Source organism: Lithobates pipiens, unplaced genomic scaffold (genome assembly GCF_037356315.1).
Source record: "Lithobates pipiens isolate NorthernLeopardFrog02 unplaced genomic scaffold, aLitPip1_a1.2 Scaffold_1, whole genome shotgun sequence".
Taxonomy (NCBI): domain Eukaryota; kingdom Metazoa; phylum Chordata; class Amphibia; order Anura; family Ranidae; genus Lithobates; species Lithobates pipiens.
Genome location: NW_027507685.1, coordinates 232,019,307 through 232,032,957, shown reverse-complemented (window position 1 = coordinate 232,032,957; position 13,651 = coordinate 232,019,307). Strand labels below are relative to the sequence as shown.

The following is a 13,651-nucleotide window of genomic DNA, read 5'->3' as shown; positions in this document are numbered from 1 at the left end:
TACCAAAATGATGTATCAGAATACATATTGTCCTAAATTGATTTCCCCGAGGCATCCTAAGAGATATTACTACAGATGTGTGTGACTCTGTAGTGGGGTCCATATTGTGAGAACCTGGGAGGAGGTCTGTCTTGTCCAGGAAAACCAGGAGGAGGAAGGGTTTCCCTGAGGAATCCTAAGAGATATTACTACAGGCGTGTTTTACTCTGTAGTGGGGTCAACATTGGGAGGTGAGCAGGCGTTCCAGCTAGAGGTGGTGGTCACTGAATATTACTGAACTGTTAGTGAAAGTTGCACCAATGTGGAATTATGGCAATATTTGGATTTGTTTTACGAGTTGTTTGGTTGAGCTACACTATATATTTTGTCTATTATCTATCAAGAGTCACATGTGGATACACTCCAAGTGATGTGGGCAGCAATCACGTTAAGCCTGTTAGGCCACATTCACACCTGAGCATAGCGTTTTCAGGCAAAGTCACGCACTTTTTGCCGCAATTTTGACACGATTTTGTACAGGTCAATTGGTCACCAATATAAAAAGCAGAAAACTCCCAAATCTGCATAAAAAAAGTTCCAGAATTTGTTTGAGCTTCAGGTGTTTTGGAGCTTCTGGCTTCAGTTGATTTGGAGTGGAGATGTGAACCATCTCCATAGAGAATAATTGATATTTTCCCCTCCAGCGTTTTGTAGCTTCAGGCTTCAAGCTACAAAATGCTCAGGTGTGAATGGGGCCTTACTAGGCTGTGATAAGTAAGCACGTCTGTGTGAATTGTATTTACTGAGCACCTTTTTTGGATTGATGTTCGTCATGTCTGCTTGATTTTATGGACTTTCACTAAATTCTTTTGATTCTACTTCTGGATGTGTCGCCATTCTTCTGTTTCCTATTAGTAGGCTACTACATTGATTTTTTTTCTTTCACAATCATATTCATTATTGTTTCAAATTATTTTCCACCCTCTCTGGTTGTCCGGTTTACTGTGATCACTGAAATTGAAAGAAAATCCCACATTTTTGGTTGCCATCAGAAAAGGAATAGAGGGAAAATCTTCCAATGGGGGACACCAGCTCTGGTGACAACCAGGGATTCCCTCACTTTGGAGGGATTTTCTCTCACTTCCTCTTTTGGCTATGGGACAGAAAGTGAAGGGGACATTTTCCTAATGGTACACACAGAGTATAACAAAACTTGACAGGGTTATAACCATTATTTTCTATCTAAAATGAAAACAAAATGCTTTAGTTCTACTTTAACCACTTCAATATGGGGCACTTTTGCTCCTTCCTGCCCCGGACAATTTTCAGCTCTGTCGCCCTTTGATTGACAATTGCGCAGTTATACAACACTATACCAAAACTACATTTTTATCATTTTCTTCCCACAAATAGAGCTTTCTTTTGGTGGTATTTGATCACCACTGGGGTTTCACTGATGGGCACTGATGAAGCAGCACTGATAAGGTGGCACTGATGAGGAGGCACTGTAGAATTGATGGTCACTGATATGCAGCACTTATGGGCACCAATATGCGGCACTGATATACATGACTGATGGGCACTGATGGGCAGTGATAGGTGGCACTGACAGGCGAATGTGATTGATGGGCACTGACAGGCAGCACTGATTGGCACTGATAGGTGGCACTGACAGGTGGCACTGACAAGCGACTGTGATTGATGAGCACTGACAGGCAGCTGTGATGGTCACTGACAGACAGCCCTGATTGGCACTGATATGCAGTACTGATTGACACTGACAGGTGGCACTGATGAGGAGGTGCTGACAGGTGTTACTGCTGGGCACTGATTGGCAATGATATGGGCACTGATATGGGCATTGACATCTGTTTCTGATGGGGCACTGACTGGCAGCTGATGGGCACTTATTGGCAGCTGTGGTGGCACATCTGATGGAGCTGTGCTGATAATCAATGTGCTGATTATCAGCACAGACTCCCCTTTGACAGGGAGAGCTGCTGATCGGCTCTCCCTGTCAACGGGAAACAAGGAATGCCGTTTACCGGCACTTCCTGGTTCACGCGATGATCAGCTGTGATTGGTCACAGCTGATCACGTGGTAAGAATCCTCTGTCAGAGGCTCCATACCACTATTGGAGATGCTGTGTGTCAGCACCTTTGATCGCAGCACTGCGCACGCCAGCGGGCATGCGCTGGCATGTTATCCTGCTGGACATCATATGACGCCCATTCAAGATAACAGAACCACCACCCGGCTGTCATTCTGCTATAAGCTGGGCAGGAAATGGTTAAACATTGCAGCTCAACATGTTCCTTATATCTGGTTAAAGAGGAACTGCAATCTGCTCATATAATTTGTAATAAAAACATCTTTGCCATTTTGAAGCTTCCCTCCAACCACTTTGCATATTATTTTATATATACTGTGATTCTCTACTTGCCAAATATGCTGCAGAAATCTCCATCCACTAAGTCTGCCTGCATCCATTTTAACTGTGGGCAGCTGAAGCTGCTGCCTATTCACTTCCTGGATTTACACAAACACACAGAGGCACACCTCCAGCTCTGCAGCTCTCATTGGCCCTCTTATGATTCATCTCCCTTCCCTCCTGGCAAACTCTCACAAGAGTGAGAGAGAGCTGTGCATAATGTCATAAGCCTAGGCTAATGACCAGACACAAAACAGGAAGTGGGCTGTATAAGGCATTTACTGGCAGAAAAAATGTTTTACTATCCAAAGTTAAAACAAGGGCAGAAGATTTAATAGATGGGAAAAAAATACTGAAGTTCCGCTTTAATAGATGCATCTATAACAACTGTATTCAGCACTGCACAGTTGCTCTCAAGCTTAATAACCTGTATTTTTGCAATCTACAGGTTTTCACTTCTTCCAGGATGTGTATGGGTGCCAACTGGAAGATGATGGCAGCATTACTGGCTTTGATCAGCTTGGATATGATGGGAGAGACTTCATCTACTTGGACACACAGAGCTGGATCTATATACCAATCACCAATGAGGCTCAGATCACCACACAGCTATGGAACAGTCCGGATGTCAGAGAGGGGGAGCAACACAAGGCATTTGTAGAGAATAAATGTATTGAATATTTGAAGAAACACATCGATAATGGAAGAGAGGAACTGGAAAAGAGAGGTAACCACACACTGTAGACTTCCTACACTATATACACTAACTCCTATGCCTGCACCACACTCCCAATATTGTCTCTGGTTACCATGTAGAGGTCGACCGATATATCGGCCGATATTTGCAGTTTTTTAAATAATCGGCATCAGCCGATTGTGCTGATATAAAGCCGATTTAGAACTACAGCGGGACTTTGAAATGACTTCTGTAATAGAAGTCAGTGTAAGTTGCCTTAGTCGTCATAGAAACGTCTTTCCTCCTCTCTGGGCTGCCAAGAAAAGAACAGAAAGATACAATGTTTACACTTCAATGAATGAAATCCTCTCTGTGTGTAGAAGTTCTCAGTTTAACCATTTAAAGACTTAGGGTCCTTTCACACGGGGCGGATCAGTTCTGATCCGCCCCGTGGATGTCCGTTTGCTCAGCGGGGATCACTCCGCCGATCCCCGCTGAGCAGGGAGATGACAGGTCTGTCTCTGCACACTGCGCAGGGACGGACCTGTCACAGCGCCGCTCTCCCCTATGGGAGATCGGATGACGACGGACCGCAGTGCCCGTCGTCATCCGATCCGATCCGCAGACGGATGGAAAAATAGCTTTTTCCTCCGTCACACTTTTTCGGATCGGAGCGGGTCGGATGTCAGCGGACATGTCACCGCTGACATCCGACGCTCCATAGAGCTCTATGGAGCACCCGTTCAGGTCCGCCTGAAAAACTGACAGGCGGGCCTGAACGGCACGTTGGTGTGAAAGAGGCCTAAATCTTTTCTGACACTTGTTGCTTACAAGTAAAAATCCTGTATTTTCTGCCAGAAAATCACTTAGACCCCCCAAAAGTTATATATATTTTTTTAGCAGAGATCCTAGGGAATAAAATAGTGGTTGTTGCAATATTTTATGTCGCACGGCATTTGCACAGAGGTCTTTCAAATGCATTTTTTTGTGAAAAAAATACACTATTTAAAAAATAAAAATAAAATAAAAACAGTAAAGTTAGCTCATTTTTTTTTCGTCCAAAAGTTTTGACTACCTGTTTTTATTTAATATATAGTTTTTTTTTTTTTATCTAAATCATACATACAAGTAAACTGATTGGAGGTTTGTTTTGTTTAATAAATGTTTAAATGTAAGACATTTTCTGTATCACTTATGAAGACTGCTTTCACACTGGAGCGGGGAGGTGTTGATGGTAAAACGCAAGTTTTAGCGGCTCTTTACCATCATTTTAGCGGTGCTATTTGGCTGCTAGTGGGGCACATATAACCCAGCTAGCGGCCAAGGAAGAGGTTAAATGCGCCCATGAAGCACTGCTGCCAAATCGCAGTGGTGCCCATTCATATCAATGGGCAGGAGTGGTGGAGGAGCGGTATACACCACTCCAAATGTGCTGCTTGCAGGACTTTTTTTTTAAGATCCTGCCAGTGCATCGCCTCAGTGTGAAAGCGCTCTGTCTTTCACACAGACTGCAGAGGAGCCATTTTGCAGGCACTTTACAGGCGCTATTTTTAGCCCAAAAGCGCCTGAAAAACGCCCCAGTGGGAAAGATGTGTTAGATCAAGGGGGATTAAAAAATAAATAAATAATAAAAAAGGAAAAATAAATAAATAAATAAAATAAAATCGGCCTAACATATCGGCCCAAAAAAAAAAAAATCAGCATCATATATCGGCTATCGGCCGCCATGATTTCTAAATATCGGCATCGGCCAGAGAAAAACCCATATCGGTCGACCTCTATTACCATGCACACAAATCGGCACTGGAACTATGAGTTACATATGGCATTTACTAAGAAAACACCAAGATAATTCAACTCTAAAAAATAATTCAACATAAGATTCTTTGTGAAAATTATATATATATATATATATATATATATATAGCGCAAAAGAAATACAAAAATCTAAATAAAATTAATAATATATACTGTGTATTTGATTAATACAGTGCACAATAAAATAAACCATCAGAAATGTCCATTATTAATTAGATTTTTGTAATGTTTCCTTTACGCTCATTTATATATATATATATTTTTTGCATTGTTATTGATTTCCACAAATTTTAGGTGCAGCATTGGTATATAATCAACGAATTGTTTTTTTTGTAATTTGGCACCGACACCCCACACTTTCCCCTCATAAGATTCTTTAGTCCCTGCCACTGTTAATTTTGGCAGCAAATCTTGAATTAGTTTTAGTCTTAGGACTAAAATGGCACTTTAGTTTTAGTCCGATTTTAGTCTTCTGCAATTGTCTTAGTGTTAGTCGTATTTAGTCGACTAAATCTCTAGTATATTTTATTTGACCAAAACAAATTTTAGTCGTCTAAAATTGAATGGGTGTAATTCAGTTGTAATGCATTAGTTAACAATTCTCTACAATTTGAAAACTCATTATATACTGCTGGAGTGAAAAATCTAATGTTATTTCATTATTACATTGAGGTATGAACATGCACTACAGACCAGTGTTCATTTTGAAGTCAAATTTCAATTTAGCTTTAGTCTTAGTCTTTTGACTAAAATAGCATTTTATTTTTAGTGCCATTTTAGTCTTTTGACTAAAATGGCATTTTAGTTTTAGTCGTATTTAGTCATTTCAGTTGTTTTAGTCGTATTTTAGTTGACTAAAATAATATTCATTTAGTCAACTAAAATGTTTTAGTAGACAAAATTAACACTGGTCACTGCAGTCAATCAATGAACATTGATTTGACCCCACTAATGATTAGAAAATAGAACAATAAAAACATAATTCTATTAGTATATGGCTAGTGTAGCAGGTACTTTCTGTACTTGCTGAGAATCTTTTTAGCCTGGGAAATTAAAACAAATGCAGCCACCACATCTAATTGCAGTGAAGCTGCAACATTCAGCATTACAGGGTTTCTTTTTGGGTTTGATATCCTTTAATGCAGAGGTCTCAAACTGGCGGCCCTCCAGCTGTTACAAAACTACAAGTCCCATCATGCCTCTGCCTGTGGGAGTCAAGCTTGTAATTGTTAGCCCTGCAATGCCTCATGGGACTTGTAGTTTTGCAACAGCTGGAGGGCCACTAGTTTGAGACCCTGGCTTTAATGCCTCCACACTCATCTCTGGCATCTCTTTAAGAGGGTCTTTAGGCTTGGAAGACATTGGCTGTCACAGAGATCACACGATCAGGAACTGGTGCTGTCGGCTCTGATCCTTACTAGAGAACAGGAGTTTTCTATGACAGCTCGGTCAACATAGGCATGTTCAGGGGTGTGCCCTTGCTGGGAAACCAGATTGCTGACACCCCTCGAGGAGGACCTCACATATGAAAGATATACCTTTGATGTCTTCTCTTGTGTAAGTATATTACTTTTGCGTTATTAAATAACTTGATAATACTACACTTAGGTGCGCCACCCTCCTTTTCTCTTTTGCATTTATCACAGAGTACTCTGGATACACTCTGGTAATGGCCTGTACCTGAACTGTTTAGAGTATATATGGACAAACTCCAACCACAATAAGGACAATATTAACTTTATATATACATAAAGCTGAATTACTATACAGGCTTTCTGATTGTTATGTGCTGGGTAACCCTTTCTCTCTTTCTCATTAACTTTCTATTGACACTCTCAGCAGTTCGCACATGGCAGTGTCAACTGCCTTGCGAGTCAGGTGTAATGTGGGAACCCGAAGTGGACTTGCAGGGTTCCCACATCACACTAATGTGAACCGAGCCTTAGGCTAGGTTCTCACTGCCACACTGTGAATTTATTCTGTTTATTTAGTCCTCTATGAAGTGCAAATTTACAGCAAATTTCAGGAGTTGGACATAGCTGCGATTGATGTTCTAGCCAATGGAATCATAATGTATAAAAAAAAAAAAAAAAAAAAGTAGTGTGGTGGAATTCGCACATATCTGCATCAACAATGTGATTCCAGAACGATTTACATTGATGTCTATGGAGACCAAATTCGCAACGCAACACTGAAACTCACACAAGACCCTTTTTTTTTTTATTGCATTCGTAGAGGAATCGCAATGCATGTATGTATGTGAGTGACCGTCATTGAAAACAATGACTTTATGGATGATTTATGGATGATATGCGAATTTAAAATGTTTTTGATGCATCGCATTCGTTATGAACTTGCACCAGTGTGAACCGGGCCTTAGTGCCCGTTCACACTACCGCGACTTGTCAGGCGACTTAGCCGCCCGACAATTCGTGCTCCGTTCTGTACTATGGAACCGTTCTAATAGGAGCGACTCAAGTCGCTCCGACTTAGAAAAAGGTTCCTGTACTATTTTTGGGGCGACTTCAGGCGACTTGCATTGACTTCTATACAGTAGACGTTTTGCAAGTCGCTGCTGAAGTCGTGTGCAGGTCGCGTCTGTGAGTTGCGCTGCAAGTCGTGTTGCCCCTGTGTGAACGGGCACTTAAAGTGATTGTAAGGCTAAATAAAAAAAACAAACAAAAAAAAACAAACAGACATGTCTATGCGTACCTGCTCTGTACAATGGCATTGCACAGAGCGGGCATAAACCTCTCTTTGCGGGTCCTCCACCTGTGCTCCTGACCCCTCCCCTCAGTCCAGTGCCCTATGGGAAGCAGCTTCCATTGACACATACATTGGACCTCATCACTAGCTTTGATTGACAACACTGGTAGCCAGTGACTCCTGGTGCCCCAGCAAAGCCAGCGAGACCAGGAGAGAAGACCTGCAGATGTGCCCAACCTGTATCGAATGAGGGCTCAGGTAAGTAATAGGGGTGGTGGGGTGGTTGCTGAAACCTAAACATTTTTTACCTTAAAGCGGAGGTCCGCCAATTTTTTTTTTAACGTTAAAAGCTACAAGTACTGCAGCTGCTGACTTTTAAAATAAGGACACTTACTTGTCCAAGGCACTGGTAATGTTGGCACCTGAGGCCAAACAGTCCCTCTGTCCTCGGATGCTGCCGCCGCCATCTTCGGTAAGAGAATCAGGAAGTGAAGTCTTGCGGCTTAATTTCCTGGTTCCCTACTGCGCACCACTATCCCCGGAAGTGGGTGCAAATACCTGTATTATACATGTATGTGCACCCCCTCTGGTGTCACATTTGGCACCTTTCAGGGGGGAGGGTTCCCGAAAAGCGGAAGTTACATTTTTATGTTGACCTCCGCTTTAATGCAAGGAATGAATGCATGAAGGTAAAAAATGTTTAGGCTTTACAACCACTTTAATAGAAGGTTCAAAAGCTTTTTCTATTAGCTGCAGTTGTGAAATTTCTATTGTAAGAAAGATCATTTAGCTGTTAACCCCTTCACGCTGACTGTACACACATTTGCGTTCATGGCATGAAGGGGTTATACCGGGGTGATATGCAGCTGCAGGCATCACCCCGATACCGGTTTTTAGAGCAGGTTGTCGGCTTTTTAGTGATAACAACTGATGCGGCTAAAAGCCACTCGGCTGTTATCCTTAGGCTGCTTTCACACTGGGGCAGTATTAAGGCGTTACAGCGCTAAAAATAGCGCCTGTGTAGCGCCTGAAAAAAACCAGCCCCTTTCACTCCAGTGTGAAAGCCGGAGGGCTTTCACACTGGGGCGGTGCGCTGGCAGGACGGTGAAAAAAGTCCTGCTAGCTGCATCTTTGGAGCGGTGAAGGAGCGGTGTATTCACCGCTCCTAAACCGCTCCTACCCATTGAAATCAATGGGACAGCGCGGCAATACTGCCAGCAAAGCGCCGCTGCAGTGGCGCTTTGCGGGCGCTTTTAGCCCTTTTTCGGCCGCTAGCGGGGGTTAAAACCACCCCGCTAGCGCCCGCAGACCGCCGCTAAAACGACGGTAAAGCGCCGCTAAAAATAGCGGCGCTTTACCGCCGACGCCGCTCCCGCCCCAGTGTGAAAGCAGCCTAATGGAGTGGGAGGGGAAATCCCCCCTCCCACATCACTTTTTCTGGGCCTCCCATCCCACTGGGAGACCCAATCCACGATCTGGCACTTCCGCCGGCTAGGCTGAAACACTTCCGGTTTACTCGGCTGCCAATGGCGCAGCTTTTTTAAAAAAAATTACAGAATCGCCGTTTTTGGCGATCTGAATACTTTTAAGTGCATTTGGGGTCTTTTAGAGCAGTGGTCATCAACCTTGTCCTCAGGGCCCACTAACAGGCCAGGTTTGCGAGATAACTGAAATACATCACAGGTGATCTCATTTGCTGCTCCGTGATTGCAGTATTCTAGTCTGCATCTCCCCAAGATAATACATAAAACCTGGCCTGTTAGTGGGCCCTGAAGTCAGGGTTGATGGCCAGTGTTTTATGCAGGCCATACACGGTCGAATTTCAAACAAATTTTCTTTTCAAAACCAGAAAATTCGTTTTTTTTTGTGATCCGATGATGCCACCATTGATTTCGAACAAGCCTTCAATTTCACCTCATGTTGCTACAGAAAATAATTTTCTTGGTCGGGAATCTTCTTTTCTCTCCGTAAATTTTCTTTTCTTATTACATTTCTCGCACGATTCTCCCATCATTGATTAGAAAATCGTTCGTTTTAAAAAAAAATTTCCAACATGTCTGATTCCTCAAATTTTATTTCCGCACGAAAATCGGCTGTTACTGCAGCACACTAATGGTGCGAAATTCATACGAAAATTCTTAGATACGATTTTCGAAAGAAAATTCTTTCGAAATTCGAACCGTGTATGGCCGGCATTAGTGGGCTGCAGTAACAGCCGATTTTCGAGAGAAAAGAAAATTTACGGAGAGAAAGGAAAATTATTTTCTGTAGCAACATGAGGTGAAATTGAAGGCTTGGTCAGCCGAATTTCGAAAATCAATGGTGGCATCATCGGATCACAAAAAAAAAACACGAATTTTCTGATTTTGAAAATGAAAATTTGTTCGGAATTCGACCATGTATGGTCTGCATAATGGTGCGAAATTCATATGAAAATTCTTAGATACGATTTTCGAAAGAAATTTTTTTCGAAATTCGAACCGTGTATGGCCGGCATTAGAGTACCTGTCACCACATATTACTGTCACCAGGGATGTTTAAATTCTTTGTGACTGCAATAAAAGTGATCAGAATTTCAGTTCAAGTGATCAGTGATCAGATCAGAAACAGTGTAAAAAAAAATTAAACTTCCCCATCCCTGCGTGCTCACGCAGCAAAGAAAACGCATGCGTACATCGTGCCTGCATATGTAAACGGTGTTCAAATCACACATGTGAGGTATCGCCACGATGGTCAGAGTGAGAGCAATACATCTAGCACAAGACCACCTCTATAACTCTAACCTGGAAACCATTATATTTTTTTTTAAAGTGTCTCTTATGGAGATTTTTAGGTACCGTAGTTTGTCAACATTCCAAGAGTGTGCGCAATTTCAAAGCATGACATGTTAGGTATCTGTTTACTCTGGATAACATCATCTTTAACATTAGACAAAAAAAATTGGCCTAACTTTACTGTTTAGTCGTTTTTTTAATTATAGTGTCTTTTTTCCTAGCAAAAAAATACTGATTTTAACTTGTAAGCAACAAATGTCATATATAGTCTTAGACATGAAAGGGTTTTAAGGAACTACATGGAAAAAATATTTCATAGAAAATAGCACAAGCTATTTATGAGCCATAAAGAGTGCAGATAAGAACAACCATGAGTAAAAACGCAAGTCTCTGACACTGATAGAAATGGAGCTGAACCAAGTCCACTCTTATCTGCAGTTGTCATGGAATGTCTGTTGTGACCATAAAGGTGGAAATGCCCGAATTTCAATAATCATTAATGTCAGACACTTGTTGATCAGAAATGCGTAACTACATTTATACAAAGGAGAGGAGCAGGGAGGGTTCATTGATAACAGCATCACATGTGAAATGTGAGAATGGAGAAATGAGTGACAAGAAGAGACAGGAAGGAATGTTACTGGTTGGATAACCAGGTGAAACTAAAAAGAAAAAAAGCCAAGGCTGTTTGATTAGTAACAGTCTTTGCACATCCCCTCCTGTCCCTCTCAGTACTGTAGTTAAAGCAGAACTAAGGTCCTGCTCTCAAAAACTGTGAGCAGGCAGGCTCTTTATTGCAGAAAAAAATAAAAATAAATCTACCGTCCTGCTCAGTGGCAGTTGGCGCAAAATTTTTTCTTTGGGGGGGGCGCAATTTTATTTTTTTTAAATCATCAATTGCAGCCACTGTGCCCATTAATTGCAGCCAGTGTGTCCTTGAATGCTCCCAGTGTGACCCCCGCCCGCTCACCGTCTGCCCAGCACTTACCCTGTCTTGGTGGGGCAGCGGGTGACGGCGACGAGCGGGATGCTCCGTGCATCTACTGCCATCCTCATCTCCCATCCTTTCCTCCCGATAGGCATCCAATATTGGTGCCTGTCGTTTCAGCCAAGGTACCAGGGACAGGTAACAGACCCGAGCACCTGATTGCCGGAGAGGAAGTTTTGTTAGTTTGCTTTTCTAACTCACAGCCGAGTGACCATGCTGGGCGCTCGCAGGTCACTTTTTTTTTTTTTACGCCTATTAGAGTCTATGGCTCTAATCAGGTGCTTAAAAAACACCCCCCACCACTGTAATTCAGACACCCTGCTTCTGAAAAGGGGCCAGGTGCCTGAATAGGGAGTGGCAGCGGTGGCCATAGATAGATTCATGCAAAGTATGAATCTATCTTTTGGTGATAGAGAGGTGGCTGGAGAGAGGGGGCAGCACCCATTAGCCCTTAATGCACGGCTCCATTCACACTTGTGCAACTTGTCATGCAACTTTGGACATCATAGCTGCATGACAAATCGTTCCCCATGTTTTCCAATAATATCCATTCATATATGTGCAACTTAAAGTAGCAGCAACTTCAAAGTAGTTCATGTACTACTTTGGTCCGACTTTCATGCAACTTAAGGCCAGAGACTTCAATGTTAATGCTCAAAAGTTGCATGAAAGTTGTACCTGAATGTTATGAAATGCAACAGTTTTGCAACAGCTGTCCATTATCACTGGTCAAAGCCAAAGTCGAATCCAAGTTGCACCCATCCAAAGTTGCATCAAAGTTTCCCCAAAAGTTACACTCCAAAGTCGGCGCAACTTTGTAGTCGTACAAGTGTAAATTGAGCCTAAAGCACATTTAAAAAGTGTGCAATACTTACCTTTACTTCAATGGTCCAAAATGCCTCACCAATACTGGCATCTTCTACTTGGTTTCTTTCTGATGCCAGGCTGTGGTCATCTTCATTGGTGTACATTTATCTTCTGTAATAAAGAGTCTACCTGCTCAGTCTTTTTTTAGATCTGCTTTAAAGGAACAGCTGTGCAGAGGCTGAAACCTTTTAATAACCCTGACTATTTGGATAAAATAGTGCTGTGAGTACTGCTAGGATTTATAGTGCCCTTCCTGTCAGGTCTGCTGGGACTTGCTACTTGTCCCTGTTCTGTACTACCAATAGCTATTGTGCTCTACTGCCAAGGTCTGTGGAGACTAAAGCCGCGTACACATGTGGCGGACTGTCTGGCCAACTTAGTCCGTCAGACAATCCGACGGACAGTCCATCATACTTTCGAATGAACGGACTTGCCCACACACGGCACTTTTTGAGCGGACTAATACGGCGGACTAAGTCCGCCATACTATCCGCCCTACTTTTGAAATGAACGGACTCGCCCACACACGTGGAGGAAAGTCCGCTCATTTCGAGCGTGTCTCCAGGTAGGCGGGGCCCGCGAAGGAGACATCGCTGACCCCGCCGCCTGGTATGGACTTAAAGGGGAACCCCAACGCCGAAAAAAAAACGGTGTGGGGTCCCCCCAAGTCCACAACAGACCCTTGTCCGAGCATGCAACCCGGCCGGCCAGGAAAGGGGGAGAGCGAGCGCCCCCCCTCCTGAGCCGTACCAGGCCGCGTGCCCTCAACATGGGGGGTGCCTTGGGGAAGGGGGGGCCGCGCGGCCTCCCCACCTCAAAGCACCTTGTCCCCATGTTGATGAGGACAAGGGCCTCTTCCCGACAACCCTGGCCGTTGGTTGTCGGGGTCTGCGGGCGGGGGGCTTATCGGAATCCGGGAGCCCCCTTTAATAAGGGGGCCCCCGGATACCGGCCCCCCACCCTATGTGAATGAGTATGGGGTACAATGTACCCCTACCCATTCACCTGTGAAAAAAAAGTACAAAAAAAAACACAACACAGGGTTAAAATATTTTATTGCACAGCTCCGGGGGTCTTCCGTCTTCGGGGGTCTTCTCGCCGGACTCCTCCGCTATCTTCTTGTAGGTCTTTTGCTAGCGGAGGAGTCCGGCTTTCTTCCTCGCCGCCGGCCTCTTCTCCCGACTTCGGGGGTCTTGTCCCCCTCTTCGGTTCTTCTGCCGGGCCACCGCGCCTTCTTATAGCTCTTTTAGAGGCGGTGGCCCGGTCTTCTTCTTCTTCTTCTTCTTTTGCCTCGATGATCTCTCCGGCCGGAATGCCAGGGAGGCGCTCCGCTGCCACTTATATAGTGACAATGGGACGGTGTCACATGGCTTTATGTCACATGGGTTGGTCACATGGGGACTATGACATC

At 43.6% G+C, this 13,651-nt stretch overlaps 1 protein-coding gene across 3 annotated transcripts in view; it reads left to right on the top strand.

The window, feature by feature from the left end:
• Window positions 1-13,651, top strand: part of LOC143984443 (major histocompatibility complex class I-related protein 1-like) — a 37,303-nt gene that overhangs the window by 2,757 nt on the left and 20,895 nt on the right. For all 3 annotated transcript variants that reach the window (XM_077484623.1, XM_077484617.1, XM_077484613.1), the window contains exon 3: window positions 2,860-3,138. In XM_077484623.1, coding sequence (XP_077340749.1) covers window positions 2,860-3,138 — 279 coding nt within the window. The remainder of the gene's footprint in view (window positions 1-2,859; window positions 3,139-13,651) is intronic.